The sequence below is a fragment of the Lontra canadensis genome, unplaced genomic scaffold, assembly GCF_010015895.1.
Source record: "Lontra canadensis isolate GAN:19392208 unplaced genomic scaffold, GSC_riverotter_1.0 scaffold23, whole genome shotgun sequence".
Taxonomy (NCBI): domain Eukaryota; kingdom Metazoa; phylum Chordata; class Mammalia; order Carnivora; family Mustelidae; genus Lontra; species Lontra canadensis.
This window is the reverse complement of record NW_022631017.1, coordinates 12,539,609-12,561,147: the sequence shown is the minus strand read 5'-3', so window position 1 is coordinate 12,561,147 and position 21,539 is coordinate 12,539,609. Positions and strand designations below refer to the sequence as shown.

At 36.1% G+C, this 21,539-nt stretch overlaps 1 protein-coding gene across 1 annotated transcript in view; it reads right to left on the bottom strand.

Annotated features, from left to right (window-relative positions):
- The window catches only part of RFX6 (regulatory factor X6), a 57,590-nt gene that overhangs the window by 30,492 nt on the left and 5,559 nt on the right, over positions 1 to 21,539 (bottom strand). The window contains exons 4-6 of the mRNA XM_032862551.1: positions 21,380 to 21,441; positions 9,161 to 9,238; positions 7,903 to 7,930 (exon numbers count right to left, since the gene is read on the bottom strand). Coding sequence (XP_032718442.1) covers positions 7,903 to 7,930; positions 9,161 to 9,238; positions 21,380 to 21,441 — 168 coding nt within the window. The remainder of the gene's footprint in view (positions 1 to 7,902; positions 7,931 to 9,160; positions 9,239 to 21,379; positions 21,442 to 21,539) is intronic.

Sequence of the window (21,539 nt, the reverse complement as noted above, 5' to 3'; positions counted from 1 at the left end):
TAATCACACTAATATGTTTGCTATTTTAATTGCACTACAATTGGTGCTAGGTCATAGGCCGGGGTGTGTGTTGGGTGGGCGAGAGTTCCCCTCATCTGATGACTTCAGTACTCTTGGGTAAACTATTAAAAATCTTATGTCCCAAAGAAAACAAGAAGAAACCTACAGAAAAGAAACAATATGATTAGAAGGCAAGAGGGTCTGATTTATGAGGAAAGATTAAAGGCTTTAAGCAGCACAGTTTGGCTAAGTGATGACTAAAAGAGAGCATGATAACACTCCGCAAATATTTGCAAAGCATATACCAAGGAGGGAGGATTTGTTATTTATCTCGGTGCAAAGTTGTTAAACTGGCCATGAATGGTCGATGTTAAGGAGAAGGAAATTCAGGCTATCAGGGAAACTTCCTGGTTGAAACGTACGAAGTCAAGAGGCTGACTCCCTAAGAAATAATGGCAACTTCACTACTGGAGCTTAGTTAAAACAAAATTTGGCTCATGCTAGAGATTCACAGGAAAAGAAAGGCTTCCTTTGATCAAGACAAAGTATTGAGACTAGGTTTTCTTAGTGTTATTCCCGAGGATTAAACGATTCTGAAACATTCTCTAAGACATTTCTGAAATTTGAGGCACTACATTTATGAGTAAAAATTTAAAATAATCGAAATTCATATCACTAACTGATAATTACTCTTACCATCCTCTTCTTGTCTTTTTGTTTTACTTTTCTTGTTTTTCCATTTGTTTGCTTTTATATCATGAACTATTTAAAACTTTAAAAAGGTACAGATAAAATGTAATAAATAGCCACATATTAACCAACCTGATTGAGACATTACACATATGAAATATGAAAGCATCCTCTGTTGCCTTCCTTAATCTTATTCCCTTCCTTCCCCACAAGAAATAATATTCTTTATTTAGTTCACACTGCTCCCATTTAAACCTCTAAAACTTAATCTCATATGTAAATACTTTAAAGTAATATATGCTATTGCTTTAAAACTGTATGTACGGTATAGGATACAATATGTATCCTATACTCAATGAGTTTTCTCACTCAATTGTACGTTTCTGAGATGAATTTAATTTGATTCTTATAGCTTTAATGCATTCACTTCCAAAGCACTGTAGTATCACCTTGTATAGATATATTAAAATTTATTCTCTCACTATATCATAATGGACATTGATTTTCCAGTATTCTGGGATCACCAACCACACTCCAGTGTGCCTGTGTGTGCACAGTGTGAAGCTTTCTCCAGGAATGCAGTCATAAGTTGTGTGCACCTTTGTCTTTACTAGTGACTGTCCCTTGTACGGTTCCTTGGAGTTCCTTTGCTCCATACTTGTAACAATGCTTATTTTCAGACTTTTTAACTGCTGTTATTCTAATAATAGTGGAATGATTATTCATCATGGTTTTAATTTGCATTTTCCTGATTAAAATTTCCCTGATTGAGTTGAGCCTTTTTCATATATTTATGGAGAGGAATGGTATTCAATATATTTGTTGGCCATATGTTATGAAACCTGGTCAGTTAGAAGGGGCACCATGAACACCAATACTATTTCTAATTATTTTTTTCATCTTGTGTGAATTGCACGTTCATATAGAATGCTATATTTATATTGGGTTGTCTTTTTATCATAGAGTTGAATATTTTAGATATTCTAAAGCAGTGTTATCTGACAGAACTTTCTGTGATGATGAAATTGATCTATGCCTGCACTCTCCAATACCATATGTGGTTATTATGGACTTGAAATGTAGCTAATATGACAGAGAAGCTGAATATTTTATATAATTAATGTTACATGGGGCTAGTAGCTACTATATTGCACAGCACAGTTATGAATATTAATCCTGTCACTCATCTATGACATCTGGATATCCAATTTTATTTACATATTTGAAGCCATATATGCATATATTTGCTTTTGTGTCCTTTTTTCTTCCTATTTAACATTTTCCATGTCATTAAAAGAGACCCTAAATAAATGAAATAATATTCAGTCCCATAAAAGTCCTATAAATGATGTAACCATTTCTTTATTAGTAGTAATTTAGGGGCACACAGTTTTTTACAGTAGCCAATCAATTTTTGCATGCTATTTTATAAGCGTTTTCTGTTACTTCTTTATGTGAGATTCATGCAAAAGTGAAGCTGTGGGAGAAAGAGTATGAACACTTTAAAGACCTGATACAGACCTTGCAACTCTTTCCAGGGTGTTTGTTCAGTGTTCACCAGAAGGATATGAAAGAGCTTATCTCACCAGACCATCTCCACCCTTATAGTAATTCCTTAATATTTGACAATTATATAATTTAAAAAAAATTTTTTTGCTTATTGGCAGTCCATCTTTTCATGCATTTATTGACCTTTCTTTCTTTATGTGTATTTTCTATTCACGTCTTTTACTCTGTTGTGTTGTCCTCATATTTTTCTATAAATTGATAGGATTTCCTTATTAGTAGAAGTATTATCCCATTGTCATATTTGCTAAAAATATTTTCTCCAGTCTTTCTTTTGACTACAAATTTTATATATGATGCTTTTGATACAGAGTAGTTTTTAATTTCTCCCTTCTATATTTTTCCTTTGAAATTTCTTAAATTGGTTTCATCTTAGAAAATGAAATCATTCAAAAATGAGGTAGATATAAATGTTCCCTTCTAAGTATTTTTTATAGTCAATAATTTATATGAAATTCATACAAGGCAGGAGATATACTTTTTTTTCCAAAATAGTTCATTTTTCTAACTTTATATGAGGAAGGATTTTATTTATTTATTTGATACTACATCTTCCTCTGAAAAGGACGTAAGACAATTCACTGAAGAAAAATTTTTTTCTCCTTCATTGGTTGTAATGTCTCTTTGATTGTATAGTAAATTCTTATGTATACTAGGGTCTTTTTTCTCATCTTTGTTGTAGATTTGTTCCACCTACAGTTGAGTCCATATCATAGTGTCATAATATTTTGATATCTCGCAGACAGGTCCCTTTTGACTATTCTTGTTTACCTTTCTCTTAACTATTACTTTCTGCATATTGTTCTAGGTCAAGTGTACAGTCATTTTAATCACTTCCAAAAATTAGCTACCCACTCAAAATTGTATTGGGGTATTATATGTCTAAATTAATTTAGGAAGAATTGGTACATTTATAATATCTAGCATAACTATCCAGGAATGGGATACGTGTTTTCACTTAAAATTTCCATTTAAAGTAAAAAGTTTCTTCACAGTGAAGGAAACAATCAACGAAACTAAAAGTTAATCTACTGAATAGGGGAAGATATTTGCAAATAACATATCTGATAAAGGGTTAATATCCAAAATATATAAAGAACTGATACAACTGAATATCCAAAAATAAATAATCCAATTTTAAAATGGGCAGAAAACATGAAAAGTCATTTCTCCAAAGAAGACATACAGATGGCCAACAGACACATGCAAAGATGCTTGACATCAGGGAAATGCAAAGCAAAACTACAATGAGATATCTCCTCACACATGTCAGAGTGGCTAAAATCAACAAAACAAGAAACAACAAGTATTGGTGAGGATCTGTAGAGGAAAAAAAAAAAAGCCCTTTGACCTGTTGGTAGCAATGCAAACTGGTGCTCCCACTAGAAAATGGTATGAAGTTTCCTCAAAAATTGAAAATGGAATTATCTTATTATCCAGGAATTGCACTACTGAGCATTTACACCCAAAACACAAAAACACATGCACCTTTATTTACAATATCCAAACTATAAAAACAGCCCGTGCCCATCAACAGATGAATGGATAAAGAAGATGTGATGTGTGTGTGTGTGTATACACACACACACACACACACACACACAGAGATATACACATATACATAAATATATGTATATACATTATATATAAAATAGATTATTCAGCTATTAAAAAGAATCAAGTCTTGCCATTTACAACAGCATGAATAGAGCTAAAGACCATAATGCTGAGCGAAATAAGTCAGTCAGAGAAAGACAAATACCATATGATTTCACTCTTCTGTGGAATTTAAGAAATAAAACAAATGAGCAAAGGATCAAAAAGGAGAGAGAGAGACAAACCAAGAAACAGAATCTTAACTATAGAGAACAAATTGATGGTTACCAGCTGGGAGGTAGGTGGGAGGATGAGGGTCCTAGGGGATAGGGATTAAAGAGTATACTTACCATTATTTTTTAAAAAATCGTTTTAAAAAATAAATAAAATTTTTTATGCCTATATTTTTTTCAAATAGGTAATATGCTTCTCTTATTATGGTTGCTCCTAAATATTTTGCATTTCTTCTGGTTCCTGCAATTTAATTTTATAATGCCCTACATTTCTTGTTTTTCATAGAGATTGTTCCCACCTCTCTTAGTAGGGTATCTGTGAGAAAATTAAGTCCTATAGAAAAAGATTTGAATGACCCCTTTCAGAATTTTCCAAAGGATGGTATTTGGCCAGTACCATTCTATATGCCTAACTTGTTCCTTACATACCTACAGTCCTTACACACAAAGAGTCCCGAGGGCTACAACTCTGTGGCATCCTGATTGAGAACTGGGACTTTCTTTAAGCTCTTCGAACTCTTCTTACCCCATGACTTTTACTTACTACAGATGACCTAACTGACTAATAATACCTCAGAGAGAACTATAAAACCACCAAACTACCTCAATTTCCCGCCACAAAATCTACAAATCTACTTGCAACTGAACTTAAATTTTTCCTCTTCCTGTTCTAACGAGAGCAGTGCTCCCTCTAGAGCCACTTCCTCCACTCTGAAGCTCTTCCCTGGGCTCTCAGCTTTCCCCTCTCTTTTTTATCTCCAGTCTCTACTCTTTACTGGATCTGTCTTATCAACATTAGAATGATAGTCTAATCAGCTTTCAAAACTAAATTTCAAGTGCTCCTCCAACTACCCCTCGACTTGGCTAAATCTTCTACATTCACTGACACTTCCCACTTATTTCACAAACCAATCAAACCCAGCTCTCCACTGAAGTTTTTTCCCAAAGTCATTAATTCTCTCCAGTTAACTAATATCATAGACCTTTTTCAGCCATTGTCTTGATGAGCTTTTAGCGCCATTTTATGGCAGTAACCATTCCCTTCTGTTGAAAGCGTTCTTTTTTCTTGCCTCTGTGCCACTAAATTCCCCCTCTTCCTGTTCTTACCTCTTTGGGTTCTCCTCAATTATCTTACCAACCCTTATCTTTTTTTCCCTGCTTTTCACAACTCTTTTCTCATGGCCTCTTCCGTTATCATTTGGGTTTTTCCCTAGACACTTTTATCCATTACCATGGCTTCAAACCCCATCAAAGTAAATGTCTAGCTAAGTCCTCTGTTCCAGTCACATATATTCAGCTGCTCACTTCAAGTCTATACAGGATATTTCATAAGCACTTCAAATACGATGAGTCCCAAACTGAACCCATTATCTTTCTATTCTTTCTGCCTGCTTCCTTTCCCATGTTTCCTAGCTAAAATCACCCACTTTTCTCCATCCCTGAGCTATTATCCTAGTCCAGATATTCTCATCCAGACTTATGCATCTATCTATGACACGATGCTCCTCTTGTCTGCCTTCCCATATAGCCCTCGTTGACGTTTGGTAAGATCTGAGGCATTTTTGGTTGTCACAAGGGGGAGGGTGTGGAATTTGGTGAATAAAAACCAGAGACACTGTGATATGGCTAAACATCCTTCAGTGCACAGGACATCCCCCACAGCACAGAATTATGTCACCCAAAATGTCAGTAATACTAAGTCTGAGAAACATTAACCTATGCTGTTACCTCTATTCCATCCACCATTCCTCTCCTCCCCAACTCCACTCCTCCAAACTCTCACTTATTCTCGGTTCTTTCCTTAAATGTCACTTCTTATGGGGAATGTCCTTAACCACTTCAACTAGGTTAACACCCATGATACCCTTTGTAATTATGTATAATTACTTTTTTAAAAGATTTTATTTATTTATTTGACAGACAGAGGTCACAAGTAGGCAGAGAGGCAGGCAGAGAGAGAGGAGGAAGCAGGCTCCCTGCTGAGCAGAGAGCCTGATGCAGGGCTCCATCCCAGGACCCTGAGACCATGACCTGAGCCGAAGGCAGAGGCTTAACCCACTGAGACACCCAGGTGCCCCACGTATAATTACTTTTAAAGACATGTTTTCCTGCTACACTGGAAAAGAGCAAATCTGTCCATTCACTATTTGCCCCCTAGTACCTATAACTCCATATACCTATACATTAATATCTTGCCCATAAGTTTTAAAAAATAGAACTTTATTCAGAATATTTTAAAAAGCAAATACAACTGTTGTAAATTAGCAATGCTAACACCTATTTTCCCTACCTCACAGTTATCAGTGTTCAAATGAGCTGAAGTACATGTAGGTTTATACTGAAAGTCTCATATCCTGAGCAAACTATGATGGTTGATCACCTCAGGTACAAAATAATTTTTTAAAATTTCGACTTTGTTAAACAAATATTCTATTATCATTTTTTTTAAGTATTTGGAGCAGTTCTGAGTCTTTAGGATGCCCTCGTGTTCATTTCTATAATCATCACAATAACGATACTCTATTATTGTTTCAGGTGTCTTTGGAAATATAGGCTGTGTAGCCTAACGAAAGTATTATATTTTAAAGTTATTAACAAAATCTATATCTGAATTTGTAGTGGATTCCTCTGAGGAGGAAACAATACACCCAAGAAGCACTTTTTCCTTTATTCTATAAAGTGAGCCTTGCCGTACACATGTTGTAACAGCTGATGGCTCACTGGCACCAGCAGCCTCATCAAAGTGGTAGAAAGAACACCTGAGAAAAATTACTTAAATTCCCTATTGACATAAACTTCAGTCAACTGAAGTGTATTTCTAAGTCAATATTTTTGCACTTTCACAATTGTTTATCTAATAAAGAGCTATTATTTCATTGATAAAAAGGGCAATCTAGAGGATTTTATTATGTAATTAGCCATTAACTGTATTAAAAGCATTGGTGGGAAGAAATTGGTCATTTCAAAGGGTTGGGGGTTTTATATTATTTCTTAAGGTAATATGCTTGCATCATTTCACCAAACTAATGGGGTTACAATTTACCTCAGGTCCAGATTTACCACACAACACATTGTCATGTGCCCTTAGTTCTGTGGCACCTCTTTTTAATGATTAGATAACTTGAGGATAATGAAGGCCTTATCGTGTGTCTAATTAGCCATGCAGTCCCTAATGGTAGTCTAACTCATTTAGATAAAAGCAGTTTGCTGATCTGTTCCTTGGCTGGGGGTAGGGAGAGGGAGGGGAGTCTAGGGAGAAAGTGCCTGAGTGTGTGCGTGCTAGAGACACGTACCCTTTCTCCCTGGCTCCCACACCATCTCCACATTGTAAAAGAGATCAGCAAACTGCCTACACACACACACACACACACACACACACACACACACAAGGTTCAAACAAACCACAGCATAAAATTTGGGCTTCTTGATAACTATTAAAGGTTTTGTCTAAATGGGTATGTTCCGAATACCAATTCCTTCCATATCCCCAGCTTTAGTGTTTCTGTTTATATTTAATGGAAATTTCTTAGATCAGGAATGGTCTTTTTTTGCAATCTCTTAAGTATTTGATATTAGGCAAGAATAATTGAAAAATTACCCTTCCTAGGCTAACTGGAAATTGTTCAGTAGGTCCATGTAAAGAAACATCAATTGCCCCAAATCGAACTTAGCTCTGTCTGAAGTTCTCAATCATTCAACAGACTCCTCGGAAATTAACATTTTTTGGTATATTTGCCAGCAAGGATGGTTAGCACTTATTGTTCAGTTTGCAGTATATGTTATGGCAGACACAAATAGAAATGAAAATAATTCTTACCTCATTCTTCAGCTTGCTTCCAGAAAACCTTAAAAATCAGTACATCATCCATTAGTTAAAATAGAAATATAAAATTACAGCAATCAAAGAAATGCAGAGGGCCCACTAAAGTGGTGACTTTGATCATGATTAGTGAAATAAACCTGGAGAAATCAGTTTGATTTTCAAAGAGACCCACACATTCTTCTCAACTTATTTAAAAAATAAACTATTAAGGGAAAGTAAAATGAAGAATATTTAAGGAAATCAGATAAGATCTGAGGCAAGCAAAGCACACTTGACACGAAATATTCATTTTTGTCCAGGCTATATGTTCATTTTCCAGTAAATATAGCCAGTAAGCCACCATTATGTTCTTTACCACATCTGAGTTCATCTTGGTATGACTTAGGTGACCCAAATGGTTTTTTTATACAAGTTACTTTATTTTTCAAATTAATTTATTCCTTTGCAAGCTAAGAGCAGATTACCATAAGTCAACATCAGATGCAGATTTAATTATTCAGAGCTCCAGTATTTAAAAAATAATAATTGTATAGTATCACTGGTTTTGTTGGATGTCACCCCACTTATTCATGGCCTCCTTTTGATAGCTAAGGATAGATTAGAGAAGTGTGTTCTTTATATTCATTTGTGTTTTTTCTTTCATACAGATTCAACAGGTCAGTAGCTTTAACTCACTTAAGGTAAGCTGGTATTCAAAGAATGTATTATTAGAGATGACTTATAATAAACTTTTCATCTCTGTAAGGTGTTGATCGAGCACATAGATTTTTATTTTATTTTATTTTTAGTGGGCTCTACACCCAGTGTGGGGCTTGAACTCAGGATCCTGAGATTGAGTCAAATGCTCTATTGAGTGAACCAGCCATGCAACCCAACCACACAGAATTTTAAGACAGTTTATCCCTTGGGGGAAAAAATACATTTTTCTGCATATATTTTATAGAAACCAGCCTGAAAACAAACCTAGTCTTATGAGTAAATACTAATTTAAAAGCAATCCTGCTTCCTTGATTTCTCCTTTTCATCTCTCTGGGAGATTTTGTTCACTATTAATTTCTCATTAATGATAGCAATTATATAAATTCCCTGGTAATCTAGACCACATCATTGTAAATGTCCATAAAAAGTTGAAATTAAGGTCTGATGCTTTAAAGAAAACATTTCAATAAACAAAATGAGAGTCTTATTCAATTGCTATTATGCATCAGTAAAGAAATGCGGAGAACTTGTCTTGAAAAAAGTAGAACTCTACCTTGTCAGGCCCTTTCCAGAATAAACGGAGTGGTAATATGCACTGGTCTCTTTGATGCCAATCCCATAATAATGATACCTAGAGCAAGGACAGGAACCGGCTCTGTGTTAATGAAAGCATTTTTTGAAGGGGAAAAGGAAACTAAAGTATAGTTGAGGGAAAGCACAAGTAAGAACTGCAACCCCTTGATCATTTCCTTTCCTGATTTTTTTTTCAAATAGCACCTTAATGTGCTAAATCCCCTTGATGGTCATTAGTCCTACTTATGGTCATATTTCTGGCTCTGGGATTAAAAAGGGAGACATCTATAGCCAATCCCCTATGAACCCCTAAAATATTGGGTTTCAAAAACCAAAACATTTGTCAATGTAGACATTTAAATGTAGTCACCTAAATTTGTAAATGTCAGCACAGGCTCCAAGTATACCAAGTATCTATCTGCAAACTGCTGTTCAATTTGAACATAGTTGAACAAGAAAATGATAGGTTTCCTTTATAGTGTATTTAATGGATGGAGAAAATAGTATGACATTGCATGGAGAAAGACATCAATGTCATGTACAGAGATATGTATGGAGCACATGATCTTCCAAGTTATTTTCCTCATGAGGAATGAGAAGTCCAATTCCTTGTCATTTTCACTTCAAACTTTTGAGCAACAATGAGGGCAAAACTATGTGATGAGTCAATGGAAACATGCAACATGGAAAGTAACAGTGTTACAAATAATTTGTTATAGATGTGTCTCTGGATCCTGAGCCACAGGCAAGTATAGCATCTCATCAATTCTCAAGTTGCAGCTCATTCTTCTCAACTGCAGAATTCTGACTGATGATATACCCAAGTACAAACACTGCAACTATTATACAAAAGCTCATCAAATAGTGGGGATTGAGGAAGTGTGGCCAAGACCAGCTAACTTCCACCTCTCCTCTCCTTCCCCTCCCCTAATCCATGCAGCAGCGGCACCTGCTTCCTTATCTATTGTTTCCATTTGCATTCATCTAAAACCAGGCAAGGAATGAAATAAATGTGAGTAAGGGGGTTTCCACAGGACTTCAGTGTGACCATATTTAAAATTTTATTACTTAGCATCATCACCTGGGCTTGAAGGGGCCAGAAAAGGGCCCCTTTTCTGATCTAAAAAAAAAAAAAAAAAAAAAAGAAGAAGAAGCCTTGGCAGAGCAAATTCACCCCTAAACATTTTCAAGGCCCAGGACAAGAGTACAAATGAAAGCCCAAATCCATATATTTAAGTATTTAAATATAAGTCAAGCTAACAAACCACTCAATAAAATACCCCTGTTCTTCTATCTTGACAATATAACTCCATGATGATCTGGTAGGTGGATTTGAATTTAGAACTCTTCATGTGTGAACATGGTGGTGGGAGAAGAGCCAGCCTCAACCCTTCTCTTCCCAGGCTCTGCTCTTCTGTTCACTGTGAGGAACCTCTTGTGAACACACAGCCTCCACGTCCAAGACCAATCCAATCCTCCAACTACCACCACCAAAAAGCTACTACCTGTGGTCACCTCTCAGATCTATGTATAGTGGTGGAGCACAGCACTCTTTTCAGGATGGGCGGGGGGAAGAGTCCCACATAGGAGGGAGAAGGCAGGCCTGGGGCTGTTTGGACAGAGAATTCTGGGGCCCCAGGGACCTGCAATGTGGGCTAGAAAGAGAATGTGGTCTTGCAGTGGACATATTTACTCAAGCTATAGACTCCTAGTCTCCTGAGAAAAAGAACAGTGGGAGGAGGGTCAGCGGAGAGCCTTTTAGACTCTGAGGTCCAGAGATGGCTTCTCTCCCAATAAGTTCTAAGGGCAAAGAAGTCACTTTTAATGACCCTACACTACTTGAGATGGACAAGAAAGAATTTTTAAATATGAAAACAAAAATTACATTTATTATAATAAACACATTTGAGAAATGGTAGGAGGGATGATCAAGGTAAATGGAGATATTATCTGATTGCTGTGAACTGGGAACAAGTTTTCAATACAAGGACAATAAGGAGTCTGTTAACCTGAGCAGAGGAGGTTTATAATTGTTCCTGTTTTACAGTATCGAAATTAAGAAAATCTTATAGTGATGAGGAAAAAAAGAACCCCTAAGTTATATTGGAACAAAGAGGGAGATGAAGGAAAGATGAGAGCTATGGAAACTCCAAAATATGGACCTGACTTAATTCTCCAATGAGAAATTAAAAGAAGGAAGTTTATTTAAGTTGCAAAGACCTTACCAAAAACAGCTATATTAAGAGAAATAGATAAGGAGAAATACCTAAAAATCACAAAAAATGAGCAGATTTAGATGTTATTGGGCCAAGTATATTAGAATTAGTTAATGAACCTAAGAGTCTGAAATAAGTATTAATATTTTCTTGACTAAATTTTGGAACAAAGATAGCAGAGGGAATGTCTTTGTATTAGAAGAGATAAAGCAAGGGATGTTTGAGAAAGGGGGATCAATTATAATGGAAATATATTGTAATTTCATGTTCTCTGGCACAGTTCTCTATTTATTCTATAGATGCTAGAGTTTAAATAACTATATTTTAGCCACTTGCTAAAGTAATATATGGTAAGCATTGTTTTAAAAGTCTATCATTTTCTTTTATTAGAACTTTGATCTTCTTGTTTCTCAACTATGATCCTTTTTTCAACATGCACGTACTATCATACTATGGTAAGGTGGTTCTTCACGCAGATTTGAGAAGAAATTACATTGCCCGGAGGTAGACAAAAAGCGTAGGACAAGTGGAAAGGATAAGCAGGAGTTGAACAAGTATTAGAAGACATACTGTGTCCTGATGACTATGCTAGATGTCAATACAATGACAAAACAGACATGGAAAATCAGGTCAGGAATGTGCTTCTCTACACCCTTGTTCATGGCATCCTGAGCCATACCATTTGCCAGTCATGGAACACTGACCACACTGACCAATACTGGGCATATTTTACTTCCATTTTTTAAAATCACCTTATGGTCACTTTAAAAAAAAAAAAGCTGCAACATCCTTTAGGACTCAATAATACTGACTAATATGAATTTGTAATTTTTTTGTACTTACGACTTTTAAGAAAAGGGTATTCTCATGACACAATTCATTGGTTCCTTATTTTTCTAACAGGATTGTATTATTTTGCCCCCTCTTTTCCAGTCATTAGGGAAAAACATCTTTAAAAACAGAAGTATGGGGGCGCCTGGGTGGCTCAATGGGTTAAGCCTCTGCCTTTGGCTCAGGTCATGATCCCAGCGTCCTGGGATTGAGCCCCATATCGGGCTTCCTGCTCAGCGGGAAGCCTGCTTCTCCCTCTCCCACTCCACCTGCTTGTATTTCCTCTCTCGCTGTCTCTCTCTGTCAAATAAATAAGTAAAATCTTAAAAAAAAAAAAAAAAAAAAAACGGAAGTATGTAATGCTTCCAACTACATTCAAAGTCAAGATTTTATATCTTACCATACCCCTGCTCCAACCCCAGCAAAAGAAAATCCTTTTAAAATACTGTATTTTAAAGATTTCATTTATTTGTTTTTGCTAGACAAAGAGACAGAGCAGGAGTAGAGGGGAGGGGCAGAGGGAAAAGCAGACTCTCTAATGAGCAGGGAGCCAACCTGGGACTTGATCCTGGGACCCTGGGATCATGACCTGAACTGAAGGCAGACGTTTAACTGACTGACTGACTGAGCCACCCAGGCGCCCTAAAATGCTGTATTTTATTCACAGGCCAAACGTAAATGATACTATCAACCCAGACACAACTGAGCACTCTGTTTCAACTGGCTATGTTGCCTTCATACTTGGGAAGCAAAAGATACACACACACATACATATAAGCAAAAGATATATATATATATAGATAGATAGATAGATAGATATACATATATATATATATAATTTTGTATTTCAATTTTGTTTGTAATTAGAAATCTTTAAGTGAAGATGTTTTGAATATGTTTGCACTCAGTGTAAACACTCCTAGCTCAGCATGCATCATATTAAGCAAGCATTGATATCTAACAGGAATCACCAAGACTTATAACACTGATCAAATGAAATTATATGAAACACATAATCAAATGAAATTATTGCCACTCTTACTACTAAAGTATTTACATTTTTCATATTTGATAATCCATATGTAAACAAAGACCCTTTCTATAATGTAAGCTCCCTATAATAGAAATCAATAAACATTTGCTGAATAAATAAATAACATGAAAAAAGTTAGAAATAACAATGCATTATAAGGAAAACTTTACAAACAGGAATTTTTCAATTAAGGCCATGCATCTTGTATCAGATACTTAAATATATTAGCACAATTTTAAATTTGGTAGAGATCAAAGAGTTTCTTGTCTAACATGGTATAAGAAATATACTAACTCCTTTATCCTTTTTATAGGTTAAATATAAGAAATAGACTAACTCCTTTAACCCTACCATGAGCACTGTATAAACTATTATTGTCACAATTACTTGCTCTCCATAAATAATGTGTTTTCTCACCTCGGCACCCTTACTTGATTGAATTCTTCATTGGGAATGCCCTTCTTCCTTTCTGTCATGGTTTCTTAACTTACACCCCAAGGCATAGCTTTAATGCATGAAGCACTTGCCTGGTCTCTCAGACAAATCTAATCTCTCTATCCTTTAAGCTCCTCTCCTCTCTTGGTCATTTATCCTATGTAGCTTTATACCTCATACCACTGGTGTGTTTCTACATGGCTTAGCTGTCCCACTAAACTATAAGGTTTAGAGGAAAGGAACTGGATCTTTTCCTTCATTGATGTTCTCCTTAGAAATTACTGTATAGAAAAATCCTTGCTTATTGGAGGATGAATCAATGTCCCCTGCTAGAAATTTAGACACTTATAAAACACAGAGTCCCTTATAGCCAACAGTTTCAATAACGGCCTCATTGTACCATGCATTACTACGTCACCAAAATAAAATACTGGGGTCAAACAAGGGTGGTATGGCTAAACAATATGTACAAAGGACATGATATCAGTGTATTTAAGCAGAAAGACTATGGCCAGGAATATAAATCTTAATATTTTGCAATGACCACTGTAATGCTTTAGCACTTTCATATCTAGTTTCTTCTGGAACCTATAAAATAAATAATCTTTCTCCCTTAACCTTCCTTTTAGTCTACTAGATACATGTTGTCACTTGAGTGATGATTTAATGTCGTTGAAAACAGAGAAGAGATAATAAATGAGCAGCTCTGTCTTCCTAACAGCTAAAGGTAAACCTCATAAAACCAGGGAGAGTAATTTCATGCAAAGCATACATGGATTTTTCATCTCAAGCCCAACATTTTACAACATAATTTTACTGTTAATATATTCCCCTAAAATAAATCTTGCTAGGAAATATTTGCCAGAAATATTCCAGTACAACAAAGACATATGGTTGGTGCATGTCAAATAAAAGGTAAGGGCTGCACAAGTGCACGCTAGCAGGTTATTTTAATTTATATACCGCTACCCAATGCTGATTCTGTGGGTTACTCTGAATAAAAATTTCCAAACATTTCAGTTTTTTCTCTATATATGATTCTTATCCACTTTTATTTAAAAAGATATGTGATAAATGTTTAAAAATCCTGGGTATGACTAGCTAATTTCTCTCAGAAAATGTTTGCATAACACAAGGATCTTTGTGGGGCGCCTGGATGGCTCAGTCAGTTAAGGGGCAGCCTTTGGCTCAAGTCATGATCCCGGGATCCTGCGCCCCTTGCTCAGGGGGAGCCTGCTTCTCCCCTGCAGGCCATTCCCCCTGCTTGGGCTTGCTCTCTGTCTTTCTCTCTCCTTCACTCTCCCTGTGTCAAATAAATAAAATCTTTTTAAAAAATGCAAAGATCTTTGTGATTATCTAATTAATTGTGTTCATTCATTTGTGTCAATTGCCCTTAGCCCTATTTCAAATGACGGATCTCATTTACATTTGAGCAATAAAGATTTATTAATTAGTTTTTAATGTCCGCATTTTTAGGTGAACGTGTTATAAAATATAAAAGATTTTTAATAGGACAAATGAAATTATTGCCACTCTTACTACTAAAGTATTTACATTGTGTCTAACACTTTTCTTCATTTGCTGATAAATTTCTACTTGCCCCTATAGTTCTTCTTTTCTAGTTCAGTCATTATATAGAATTCCTGAAACATATGTTTCCACTGAGCTAGTAGCCCCGATGTTAGTTTACACTACACAAATGATCACTGATAAGGAAATGATGGGATTAAGCTGTTCAGGGACTTGCAATAACTTACTATGATAAGAGCAGCTGCCGTATCAGTTTTATTAACCCACTAAATCACTACTAATAAATAAGATAATAGCTTTTGTCTATCATGTCTGAAAACCAAGATTCAACTGATCAAAGTCTACAAGAAATTAAAATGTAACTTCAAATCAAACAGTCTACTGTGTACATGAAATCTACATGGTGGTCTCCACTGTGTTCTCCCTTATTCTTCTGAGCTTTTCTGAGCAAGGGTGAGAAACAGGTCTTTTTTCTTCATCACTATGCCCTGGGGCCTAGTCAGCACCGATACTGAACAAAATGCTCATTAAATAAATGAATATTAATAGTGAAAATTTTTTGATCCCACTGTTTGCATCTTAAAAACTTTAGCACCATGCTTTATACACTGATAAAAATATGAATGGATTGATTATTGATATAATCCATTCATGACATGATAGGCAAAAATTAGTTTTCATCAGCTACTCTTTAGTGCCTACGTGATTTTGTTTCAGTTACTTTTTCAAAACCCAGATTTCAAAAATACTGCACAGAAAAAAAAAAATAAGGTGTATATTTTGGCGTTGTTAGTAAATCAAAGAGAAAACAACAAAAAACTAAAAAAACTCAAAAGCAAAGTGAGTTTTTATCTTGGTATTGAGAATGTGTGGAGTCTGCCACTGGGGCTTCTTGGCAGGGAGGGGATGGTGACAGTGAAGGAAGGGACAGAGAGCAGAGCTTTGTCCCTGTAAACCCACTGACCTTGTCCCCAAGGTTCACTCAGGTGTTAACTTTTAAAGACCTTCTCTGCCCAACCCTCTCCCCCCATAACCAAAGGCAGCAATGGCTTCTTATGTAGAACATGAGACAGGCCCCTGGAAACAATTATTCAATTTTTAATTGTTTCTAATTCTGACATTGCATAATACCTGGTGATCTGTGGTATCTACCTAGTGATTCTGTCCATTTGGATATTTTGTTTGTTTTTATTTTATTTCTATTTTTTTAAAAGATTTTATTTATTTATGACAGAGAGCAATATCAAGAGAGGGAACACCAGCACAGGAGAGCTGGAGAGGGAGAGCAGGGAGCCAGATAAGGGGCTCCATCCCAAGACCCTGGGATCATGACCTGAGCCCAAGGCAGACACCTAATGACTGAGCCACCCAGGTTCCCCAAGGTTTTTTGTTTGTTTTTAATGTATGTTTATATATTTTATCTCTTCCTTTGGTTCAGTAAATTTTTGCTTCATTTTATTTAGTTAAACTTTTTCATCTTTCACTTTCATGAGGGGAAGTAGCAGCACATGCAGAAAGGTGGGAAGTGAGGACCAATCATTTTAATACCCAGTTATGTCAGAACTTAGAGAAACAGAACTTGGAAATAGATACAAAATTCACTCCTATTTTTTAGATCCTACTAATCAATCTCTTCCTCACAAAGATCAGTGTTTCCCCAACTATCAGATTTTATACAGGGAATAAAATTTGAAGAGGTTTGATGAACCCTAAAGGTATCCAAGGACAGTTTTAGAAACAGAGGTGCTATCTTTTGCCCAGAATACAGAAGAATCTTTTGAGTTAATCATGATCTAAAATAAATTCTGTTTGAAGGACTCAAATGAAATGACTGGACATAGTCTAGTTATTCTATGACATTTGGGCAAAAATTGAGAGCTTATGTTTTTAAATAACAATCATTAGGCAGTTATATATTATTATATTTTAATATATGATCCACAGAAGTCAAAATAAATCAATACTAAATTTATTTATTTTTAAAAATAATTCAATAAATATCTAGTGATAGTATAAACACCACTGCAATAAAATAAGTTTTGCAAAATAATGGTAAAATTTGGAGAATTATAAATTCCTCTTTCTCCAAAATATTCTTACTTCTTCATTCATATTTCTGTGTTTCACCAATTCATATTTCTATAGACATAAAAATATATTTTATATTTTTTTATATTTTAATATATTTTTTATATTTCTATGGACACAAAAATATTAAATTTTTGAGATATTAACTAGCCATTAGAAATGATGATTATAAAGATAATATACCAACATAGAGAAATGTTCGGGACAAAAATTAAAAGCAAAAAGCAAAAAGTGTTTTTATATAAAACATAAATATCTCTAAATAAATATAAAATAATTTAAAGTGCCTTATGATTAAGGCTTCAGAAAATATTAGCTGTTTAGGAGTGCCTGGGTGGCTCAGTCGGTTTAGCGAATGCCTTCTGCTCAGGTCAGGGTCCAGGTTCCCGGGGTCCTGGGGTCGGCCCTGTATAGGGCTTCCTGCTCAGAGGGGAATTGGCATCCGCCTCTCCCCCTGCCCTATCTTTATACTCTTTCTCTCTCTTTCAAATAAATAAATAAAATCTTTAAAAATGAATCTGAAAGATTCTGAAAGAATCAGAAGAATCTGATACATTAATAAGTTTTAAAAACAGATTAGGCAAAAAATGAAATTTATACCTCAAAAAATCAAAAATTCAATTAAATAATTATTTTCTTGATATGGCTGATATGAGGGGGGAAGTAGGATCTACTAGTTGACAAAGCACAAACTTTAGAGTCAGATAAACTTTGATTTAAATGACAACATTGTTATTTTACAGCATGTGTGGCTTCGGGCAAGTCAATCATCTTTCAACTAGTCTTCTCATTTGTAAAATACAGTAATTCCATCTTGTATTGTCACTGTAAGGATCTGAGAGTGTGTGGTTGTGAGTGTGCTTGTGTGTATGTGTGTGCAGTGCTCAATAAATAGTAGCTTTTAATTGCATTGCTGATTTTGGGATAATTTCATATTATCAAGGACAGTCAGGTTGAAAGCATATTCATTTCTCCACCCATTCCTATAATTTATTCATTTAATTCTCACAACAAACCAGTGAGATGGATACTGTATACCATCTTTACTGATGAAAAACTGAACAATTCATCTGGTGTCACACAGGGACTACATATGGGAGTAATAGAATTAAAGTTCAGAATTGCCCAACTCTAAACTTCATGCTCCTAACTCTAGGCAACTCTTAGAAATAAATAAAGATGGGAAAACTATCTGGCTAAGAATAATTACATCAAAACATTGCCAATTGCAAGATACACAAACTCTCCATCTCACTCTATCATTCAACATCCTCAGTTTCCCTATGGAAAATGCCTTTCCCCAGGATATCAAAATACCATGAATGTAATAAGCAAGTTATAAAAAAGCAAATGGCATATCAGGAAGGTAGGAAAAAATTCAAATTATTAATGCTTCCCTCTTGGGCACATCTGCTCTTAGATGTCAGACAAATTGCCTGAAGTTACCACATGTTGTTACATAAACCTAAACGCTGGAGCCTCACAGTGTCACAATGGACATGGTTAATGATTTATCCCTAATCCTGAAGGCTCCTTCTAGGATTAATTGGCTTTCTCTGCAGGCCTGTCCTCCTGCAGACCCATAAAGAGGATTTCCCTGCATTGCTTTGGCTCTTTTCCTACTACCTACCTACGTCAAACACTATCTGATTTTTCCTTCACCTATACAAGTCAGTAGGAGTCAAATTCATTAGAAATCAGCCAGTTAAACTGATGCAACTTTGAAAGACAAATCCTGACTTGATTAGAAGGGAAGAACTTACTTAGTGGTTTTCAATCTGGCATTTCATCCCTCCTTCTCAGAACACAGGTTGTTAACATTAATAGGAATCAGTTAAATAAATATTCATCGATCATCTGTTATGTAGCCAACCACAGGAAGGATATGAAAGTGATTGAAACAAAGTCTCTATCCACAAAATAGTATCTTTTGAGGGGGAAGAGATAAGTTAATTTTACATTAAGATAGGTACTAATGAACTGCTCTGAGGGCACAGAGAGGGAGCCTACAGTTCAGGGAAATTGGAAGGGGAGATGAACCATGAGAGACTATGGACTCTGAAAAACAATCTGAGGGTTTTGAAGGGGCGGGGGGTGGGAGGTTGGGAGAGCCAGGTGGTGGGTATTATGGAGGGCACGTATGGCATGGAGCACTGGCTGTAGTGCATAAACAATGAATTCTGTTAATTCATTTAATTTCTGTTAATTCATTTAACTTCTGAAAAGAAATTTAAAAATAAATTAATTAAAAAAGAAATCAAGAGATAAGTAAAAATTCAAAAGAAGAGGGAGTTCATGAAGCATTCTTTTCAATGGGTAAGCTTTCAACATACCTGCAAGGGAAAGGGAATTTTCCATGGAGGAAGACAGCGTAAACAAACGAACGACATCTGAGGAAGAAGCAGAGGGTACTGGCCCTAATTTGATGGGAACACAGGTTCCATGCTGAGAAGTGAGAAGCAGGTGGTAAGGTAGGCAAATGGCTTGTGACTAAACCATAATGGACCTTGAATGTCAAGGTGAGAAAAATCTGCCATGAGCTGCTAAAAGTTTCAGAGTGTGACAGATGATGGAACGGAACTTTCAGAAGGTTGATTTGAAGAGCTGTATTGAGTGGACTGGAAAAACAGAGAGAAGGCCAGATTATGAAAGTGAGAATGGAGAGAGACCCATTCAAGAGAATTCATAAAGTGAGATTTATTCTTTCTGGCAAGTGACTAAGACTGAGCTACCCCACAGGGCAGCTCCTCGTCTCACGTGAGTACTGACCCCCTGAAACGGGACTAATCTGAATGGAGATGTGCACTGGGTATAAAATACATCCTGGAGCTCAAACGCTTAGCAGAGGAAAAAAAGAGCATAAAATATCTCAAATGTTTTTCATTTTGATTACTTGGTGAAATGACAGCATTTCAGATATACTAGATTACATGAAACATTAAAATCAAATAAGATCTGTTCCTTTGTACTTCTTTCAATGTGGCTACTAGGAACGTTTGAAATAAATACGTGGCTGTGTTGTATTCCATCGGGCAATGCTGAGCTAGGTGTTGGGACAGGAGAAGATGCTGCGTGAGCTAGCAAATGAATGGCAGAAGATGGAAGAGGAGTTATCAGTGTTGTGACAGGGAAACCCTGGGAGACACTTCATACACTGATTTACCTTGAGAGGGCTCTGTCAGCAGGTTCACACGCTAGATGGGTGCCACGGAAGATGACTAATGGTAAAAATGAGCCACGGAGTTTCTGTCCCGGTAAAGACAGGCACTAGGACTCAGGCATGGGAACACTGGTAAGGAAAGTGAGCAGAGTTGCTCTTTCAAGGAACAGCAACGAGAAGCAAAATAACAGAGCAAGTATGAAGAGTATAGCAGGTTTGAGATGATTTTATTTTTATTAACGGGAAGAGACCTGAATATGCTTGTAGGCAAGAGAGGCAACACTGAAAACACAAAGGGCAGAGGCAATCATGGACGAATGAGAACCTAAAACTGGGGGTCCTACTGAGATGGCCACAAGACAAAAGAAAAGCTGAAGCTATCAAGAGAGAGATCTTACTTTATGTTTCTATGTACATGAAGAGATGACCAAAGAAGTCATTTGCGCAGATCATTTGTCTTGAAGGGAAGAGAAGAGGATGTTAGGAAGTCATTACCTGGAAAAGAAACCCAGAGAAAGAACCTGAATCATACTTCAACCCCTGGCTTTGGCCTTGCCTTTGGGAGTGCTGTGGGTTCCATCTGACCACTTATTTAGCCATGGGCACTCTCCTTTCATGACACCGATGCCTTCAGTAGTGGCCTTAAGATTATGACAATGGTTCATTTACATTATTTCATCGGAAACAAGGATATATTACAATTTCCAGTATAAATTTTGTTTTTTAAACGTCATTCTAAAATCCACTTTTTTCCTTCTTAGTTCTTATAATTGGCGAAAATCTGCTTCATCAGGAAGAGAATACCTGCTTCCACTCACTGATAAAGACAATCCTTAATTTTACATGTGTCAGTCCTCAGGTACAGGTATCATATATCACTGACACATGCTCATCAGTGGGTCTTACTTTGAATGGCCTCTGGTTCCAAGTCGCCGAGTTGTCAAGAGGGGAAATTTCTGGCGAATTGTCTGAAAGGAAAGTCAATCACTTTAGTTTTTAGGAAGTATGTGGTTCTATTGCAAGCAACTTGTAACCAATTAATTGGAGAAAGTAAATGTTAAACTTT